The sequence below is a fragment of the Anas platyrhynchos genome, chromosome 7 (genome assembly GCF_047663525.1).
Source record: "Anas platyrhynchos isolate ZD024472 breed Pekin duck chromosome 7, IASCAAS_PekinDuck_T2T, whole genome shotgun sequence".
Lineage (NCBI taxonomy): Eukaryota > Metazoa > Chordata > Aves > Anseriformes > Anatidae > Anas > Anas platyrhynchos.
This window is the reverse complement of record NC_092593.1, coordinates 31,217,025-31,224,467: the sequence shown is the minus strand read 5'-3', so window position 1 is coordinate 31,224,467 and position 7,443 is coordinate 31,217,025. Positions and strand designations below refer to the sequence as shown.

The 7,443-nt window shown below is 57.7% G+C and overlaps 1 protein-coding gene across 1 annotated transcript; it reads left to right on the top strand.

The window, feature by feature from the left end:
• The first annotated feature begins 1,677 nt into the window (after window positions 1-1,677).
• LOC119717523 (putative methyltransferase DDB_G0268948) lies at window positions 1,678-4,906 on the top strand. Its single transcript, XM_038182476.2, has 6 exons — window positions 1,678-2,714; window positions 2,940-3,100; window positions 3,318-3,531; window positions 3,850-3,950; window positions 4,173-4,310; window positions 4,552-4,906. The coding sequence occupies exons 1-6, from the start codon at window positions 2,604-2,606 to the stop codon at window positions 4,640-4,642; spliced, it is 816 nt and encodes a 271-aa protein (XP_038038404.2). The 5' UTR covers window positions 1,678-2,603; the 3' UTR covers window positions 4,643-4,906.
• Window positions 4,907-7,443: the final 2,537 nt, after the last annotated feature.

Sequence of the window (7,443 nt, the reverse complement as noted above, 5' to 3'; positions counted from 1 at the left end):
TCTGCCCTCCCCCGTCTCCTCAGCGCCTCCCCAAGCCCTTCCCCGGCTTTGGATGCGCTCCTCCCGCAGCTTTCCCACGGCCTCAGCCGCTGGGAGCCATCGCGCTCCTGCGCCGGAGCCTGGCGCGGCCCAGAGGCAGGCAGGGAGGCGAGGGGAAGGCGGTGCGCGCTGCTCTTGCTCTCTCCCTCTGCTTCATTGCAGGGCTGCGCCGATCCACGATCATCCCCTTCCGGTGAATTATGGCCACTTGGCTGCTCGGGGAGCGAGGCTCCCTGCCTGCACAACACGGGCCTGAGGTGTGAGCAGCGCCCAACGCCTGAAAGGAGCACGCTGGATTTGGGGAGCCGAGTGCACCCGCAGACACCCCAAAGGTTATTCCCCACCCAGGACCGGGCGCTGTGCCCGACAGACCCACGTTTGGGGCAGAAGCTGCGTCCAGGTTTTGGTGCGTGGCCCACTCTGGGACCGTGTGGGATCAACCCATCACTTCTCCAGGCTCTTGGCCAGCGCCAGCACACCCGCGGCACATCCTCGAAGCTCAAAGCTTCTCCATGAGCTTCTGGAGGTGCTTCTGCATCATTCCTCGGAGAAAATGCGTGGTGCTCTTGCTCCATGGGCACCCTTTGCTCAACACAGAGGGTTAAAATTCAGGGTGACGGTGCCACCAAGGTGCCGTGGCACATCCGCATCTGTCTGAGGCCACAGGAGGTTAATTAGTTAATTCATTTCAGTTTGCAAATTAAGCCGTTGGTGCCACTTTTATAAGGAAGTAGTGGCACGAGGTGGAAAAGGGGAGGCAAGAGGAGCTTTGGGTGCCTGTGTGGGGAGCTTGGCGTGCTCCCCGGCCCAGCCACAGATTCTCATGTGACTTGTTCATTTCATTAATCATTCCCCCAGCCAGTCTTCCTTAATTAAAGGGTGAGATTGAGGGAGAAGGACTTGTTCCATGCTGCTTCCTGAAGGTCCCAGCGCTGGGCTTTTGTGCTTAGCCGGGGCTTTCAGTTCCTCTGTGCACGAAGCACGCACAGGGCAGGATTTCCACAGGATGAGCTGACCGGCCAGGCAGGATTTCAAAGCCGAGGGCTCTTCCACCGGTTTCCTCGTAGCCTGCAGCTTGCCCTTGCTTCTTTTCAGCCTCTCGTGTGCTTGAGCACAAGGACAGCCGGAAGACGTGCCTGCCACTATGAAAATGCTCCAGCAATTGGCTGTGGTGGTTATGTGCACAAATGAGAATGAAAATTCCTGCTTCCCCAAAATTGTCCCGGTGGCAGAGATGTCCATGGCATCTCATACACTTATCATATGCTCATCATACACCTGCACACATTCACATCATACATTTTAAATCAGCCCGGCCACAAATCCAAAAGGCTCAGAGCTGAAGCGCTTAAAATACGGTCACCAAGGAAATCAAGGAGAAATTTACGTTTAGAAAATACGTGTTATTAATTAGAAAGCATTTATGAGTTTTGTAACGAGTGCTTTGTAGCTGCAGGAAAAGGAGCTGGTTAAGAGTTTTTGTACTGAAATTAGGGGAGATTTTTATTTTTTTCTCCCGGAGAGGTATTGCTGGGGCAGCACGAACACCGTTACAGAGCGAGGCCTGCCAGGGAGCAGCATTTGTTCAGGGTAGAAAGCCAGCACCTCAAGGAGCAGCTCTTCCACGCCAAAAAATACAGGGTCTTTTGGTCCCTTAACGTTAGCATGGGCTCAAAATCTCTGCTTATTACTGACTCAGAAGCACATTACAAATTGAAGGCACCTACCTGGGGTGTATCCAGGCTGTGCTGGCCCCAGGTGCGTGCGATAAGCATTACTGCCTCCGCACAGTGCCAGGTGAGGGCTTTGCCCCTGATGCTGGCAGCGGGGTGATAAGGGCTGTGGTGGAGCTTTTTCCCTTTCTGCTGGGTGGCAGGGGGGCGTTTCGGCATAGCCAGGCTGTGTAGCAGGGGCTGGGGCTCCTGCAGGGCTTGGCTCCAGCTTGTAGTGTCTGCTGGGCTTCACAGCTGCTTCCTGAGGGGCGCAGGGCTGCTGAGCACCCCCAATTTTGTGTGCTTTTGGGGTCTTTGCTGAATTACCACAGTGATGGTGCAGAGGAGAGGGCCCAGGCTGCCCTATGGGACGGGCTCCAGCAGCACTGTTAAATTTTTGGGGGCCCCCACAGCACTGTACGCCCGTAGGGGTGAGCGCACAGAGCCAGCCGTGCGGCTGGTACAGCTCCCCGGCTGCTCTAGAGGGAGCAATTCTCCCTGCAACCCGCGCTCAGAGGCGGAAAAAGAACAACAACAACCAAAACCTCCGCTGCCTGCAGCTCCAGCCCTTAAACCCCGGCGGCCTGCAGCTCCAAAAACCCTCGCGTGCTGCCTGCGAAGGGTGCAGCACATCCTCCTGGCAGCCTTCCCGGCCTCGCCGTGCTGAGTGGCGCCTGCTCGGTGGCCGAGCAACATCGCCCATGGCTGCGTGGCCTGCCCGGGCCCGGGGAGAGGCCGAGGGAAGCTGAGGGCACCTCTGGTGCCGTGAGTGAGGGCAAAGTCCTCCCCGAGGCCGAGCGGTGGAGGCAGGAGGGTTTGGGCGGCACGGGACGAGGGCTGGCGGCCGGCAGCATGGCCACACAGATGTTTGAGGGGAGGGGGCATGCGGCGGTCTACCAGAAATACCGCTTCAGCCCCGGCGAGGAGCTGCAGGGAGCCATCCTCGGCTACCTGAGGGAGAAGGTGAGCAGGCCGAAATGTGGTGTGTGAGGGGGGTGTTTTTGTTGTATGGGGGGGTGCTGCGTTGTGTGTGGCTGTGGCGAGGAGTCTGCAAGGGGTGGGTGCCCCCCTGAGCCTTTCCACAAGTCACAGCCTGCAGCATCGGTGCGCACAGGGGCACGGAATGGGGTTAAAAACGCAAGATTTGGGGGTGTTGGACCGTGATGTGCTTCTTTCCCCGCTCTGCAGGGCACAAACCCCACGGAGCTGGCCGTGGACGTGGGCTGCGGCTCGGGGCAAGGCACCCTGTTCCTGGCCGAGCGCTTCGGGAAGGTGGTGGGCACGGACATCAGCCAGGCGCAGATCCAGGAGGCCAAGGCTGCCCCCTCGCCTCCCAACGTCTCCTACCTGTAAGTACCAGAGCTGAGACGAAATTCGGGTCCTCACACCGAGCTGGTGGGCTGGGTATGGGTGATGAGGCACATCCCACCTGGAGGGACTCCTAGCGCACGAGTTATCCTACCTTTACAGTATCCAAGCCATGCACACCGAAAAATACCCATTGATTTTGTATCTTCCTAATTTCCTGTGATATATTCTGCCTTTTTTTTTCCCCCCCATCCCTAGTGTGTGCCCTGCGGAGGAGCTGCCCTTCGAGGACGCCTCGGTCGACCTCCTCGCTTCGTTCACGGCCGCGCACTGGTTCGACATCGAGAAGTTCATGAGAGAAGTGAGCCGCGTGGTGAGGCCGGGTGGCTGCGTGGCCATCAGCACCTACACCGTGGACATGAGCCTGCACTACGGAACCTGCTCCGAGAAGCTGACCCAGATCTTCAGGGAGGTGAGGGATGAAACCCACACCTCGGGGCTTCCCCTGCTGGCCTGGGCAAGGAAAAGGTGCAGGGAGGAGGAGCACCGGGCTGCTGGGTGCAGCCAAAGGACCCCCACCCAACAGGGGATGGATGGGGCAGAGCCACGCTTATGGCTGGAATAAAAGAGTGCTTATGTTCTCGATGCTGAGCAAGGTGTTGCATTTTAAATGCAAGCAGTTAAAAGTGAAGGAAAAAAAATGATATGCTTCAGATCTAGGGCTAAACAAGTCTGAGATAAGTAGAAACCGAGTGTTTCAAGTGCTTTTGTTTATTATCTGTCTCCACAGACCTGGGAGCAGCTCTTAAAATACTCACATAACAGAGTAAAACATGTCCTGGAAGACTACAAAGAGATATTCGAGGCCTTGCCATTTCCAGACAAGAAGAGGTGAGCAGAAACTCCTTGGTGCATCACTACGGGGGGGCAAAGGTGGCAGCCTGCGGGGACACCACTCTTGCCCCCATCAAATGTTGTGCTGTTTCCCTCTCCTGGACCTCTGAGAATGCCATGTGTCACCTGTCAACACCCCAGCCTGCAGTCATCCTCGCTCCACTGTCTGCAGTTTGTTTGCCAATGCTCCTTTTTTTTCCCCATTTTTTTTTTTTCTAGAATCACTGACATCTACGACAAAATTCCCATGACGGTCGCTGGTGTGGTTGGGTACTTAGAGTCGGCCTCTCCCTACCAAGTCTTCCTGAAGAATGACCCCGAAGCTGCAAAAACCCTCCTCCCGGAGATGGAAAAGAGGTAAAAAGTGCTCAGGAAAATGAACAGGGCATGGAGACCCCCTCTCAAACAGCAAACGGGGAGAGGTTGTGGGGCCCCTCCAAAGCTGAAGTAACACAGCCCTCGGTGTGCATCTGCAGCCCAAGCTTCTGTGCTTTGGAGATGCTCTGAGTGGGGAAAGTCTGCTCTCCGGCTGTGGATGTTGTCCCGTGTCTGGTGAGAGCTGGCCAGACGGCGGGAGACCCTTCTCTGCTTCTTGCAGGTTGCTGGAGGTGATGGGGGTCCCCTCGCCCGAAACCCCCCTGGAGTTCTGGGTGAGGCACGTCTGCATACTGGGGCACAAGGAAGCGTGAGAGCAAAAGCCTCTGGTGCTGGAAGGGGAGGAAAAGGAGGATTTCCTAACACCCTGCTCTTACTCCCTGGGAAAATTGGATATTTGGGTGATTAAAGCCTTAAAAATCCTTAACCTTCTGTGGAAAGCAGATGGGGGTTGAATGCAAGACCCTGTCTGTGCTGCAGTCCTGGTTCTGCCCAGCGCTGCTCCGTTGGTGCTGGGAGGGTCCCATGTGGCCGACGTTCCTTAGACAATTAAAATAAATAAAATAAAGTTCCCTGTGGCCGCTTCTTCACAGAGCATCTGCTGGGGTGAGAGTAACCGGGCTTCATGAGCACTGCTCCCCGGGGACCTGCTTTTTGGGTGGGTAGGCTCTAATCTGCGTCTCTGCAGAAGAGGCCAGTTTCAGACGTGTAACTTAGCCAGTTTTTGAAATAATTCATCCTCCTCTTGCCTTGGGACATTTCTTCTGTTGGGTGCAAAGACAGCACGGGTGGCTCGTGGGCCCCAGTCTCAGTGGCATTTCTGAGAAACACGAGGGGTGGGAGGCCCTGGGTGCCCCCCGAGCTGCTCCCTGGGCTGGGAGCTGCAGCTTTTCCCACCGAAAAACGCATCCACACATCACACGCTTTCGAAGAAAAGCACTCGGCCTGCAAGTGAACAGAAACTTGAGGTTGCAGCCCAGGCCTCCTGCTAACCAGGGTGACCTTTTAGCCTGCTTCTCTGCAGCTTTTTGTCTCCTGGGAACACGCTGGGGGTTTGCTCTGTCACGCAACACAGCTGGGAGCTGTGTGGTGCCTGTGGAAGCCGCCCAGAAGCTGCTCAGCCCCAGCGCGGCAGCTGCTGTGGTTTCTGAGCCTCTCTGGGTTTGTTCCTAGAAGGGAATGTTTGCACACCCCTTTAACCCAGCCTTGTGTTTTTTTATCTGCTCCGCAAACCAAACATATGGGCTGTGTTTGAGAGGCAGTGATTCAAAGCCGGGTCTGCACCAGTACCCCACACCTCCTGTTTGCTTTCTGGAGGCCTTGAGTCTCTGTGGGGCCTTTTCCCTTTCCTGTAAACCCACAGCGAGCTCCAGGAGGTGTCCAGCTGTGGGCCCACCATGGGCACGGGGAGATGGAGCCTCTGCTACCTGCTGGTGGTGCTCGGCCCTGGGCACGTCCCCGTCGGGATGCCAGGGGCCGGTGCCACGGGGCTCAGCGTGCCTGGGGGGAAGCAAAGGCTGTGGCTGCCAGGAGGATGGGAGGTCCTGGGAGGAAAGCCCTGTGCTTCCCCGAAATCCCAATGGGGCTGGGGCCCTGTGCGTCCTTGCAGCACCTGCACAAAGCCTTTAGGGGAAAAAAACACGAGGCTTTAAGCTTAGTGCAGCTTGTTGGAACAGCTCGCTGCCCAGCTTTCCCATAAAGGGCCCTTCCCCCAGTGCCGGTGCCGGAGGGGTGACGCCGCAGGTGAGCTGCGGTGACGGCAGGGCAGGGCTTGCATCACTGGAGCAGGCTCTGGCACCGCAGCTCCAGGTGGCACCAGCGGTGGCCACCTGATGTCCCCGCCCCTGCGCCCCTTGGACGGCGGCGGGCAGGGCTCCGGCTTGTTGCCCGTGGTGCTTTTTGCATTTTTGGGGCTGTTTCGTTCCTTTTTGGGGGTATTTCCAAGACTTTGTCCAACCAGCTCGAAGAAGGGTGGGAAGAAGCAGCCCCGTCCTGTCCCGTCCCTTCCATCCTGTCCCAGCCCCGTGCCAGCCTCCCGCTGAGTCACGGAGCCCTTCCTCACCTGGCACGGCACCCAGCCTGCAGCCCTGCCCCTTTCGCTTTCCTTTCTATGCCTGGGAATCTCCTGCGTGTTTGGGATTCCTTGCTCTGGAAAAAACGCTGAGCCAGCCCTCACGCTGCTTTTTTTTATGGCTTTTGGAGCTGTTTCTGGACCGGGACGTGGAAATACTTCTGTGGTGCTCGATACATTGACAGCACGGCCGATGAAAATTGGGAGCAAGCAGTTCCTTAACGCGGCATAGCTGCCCCTTTGCTTGTGGGATGGAACAAATGGGTGAGGGGCTGCATCGCTGCTGCCTCTGCTGCTCTGAAGCCCCGCTGGGCTGGGCATGGTGCCCCCAGCCCACGGTGGCTTTGGGGACGCTGTGCAGTGACACCCCGCTGCGGTGGCTGAGCTGGCATCGGCACGGTTCGGAGGAGCCGTGCCCAATGCAGCCGGGCTCGGGGTACGTCCCAGCGCGGTGTTGCTGCCCGAGACATCCCCTGCTTGAGCAGGATTTGGGGTTTCACCGCTCTTACCGTGGTGGCAGGCCACGTGGAGCGTGCATCCCTGCTCTGCTTTTGCTTTCCCTTTGGCACCCTGGGATTTCCTGCGCGAAGGTGTGACGTCTCCGTCTGCTCTTCCAGCCCAGAGCGGCGCGTGCATGACGAAAGCCGCCGCAGCGATGACGAACCAAACCCAATGAGCAGCACCTGAGCCTGCTCCTGCCCCTGAGCGCCGCTGCCAGCAATGGGCTCTGCGGGGTTTTTTTGGATCGTGGTGGGGATGGGGCTGCGGGAGCAGAGCTGGACCCGAGGGAAGGGTAACCTGGCTCGTTGCCCCTTCTGCCTCCTCGCCGGGAGGGGACAACGCTCCGGCCACGTTGGGGATGCAGCAGGGGTGCATCCCAAGGGTGGCCCCACAGTGAGGACACACGCTTCCTCCACCAGGGAAGTGTTTGTGCTTACTCCTCCTCTCGGGATTTTGCTACAGCACTTTGTATAATTGATGATCTGTGCCTTGCTTGGGAAGCTGACGTGAAGTTATTTGTGCCGCTTTGGGCTTGTATTCCAC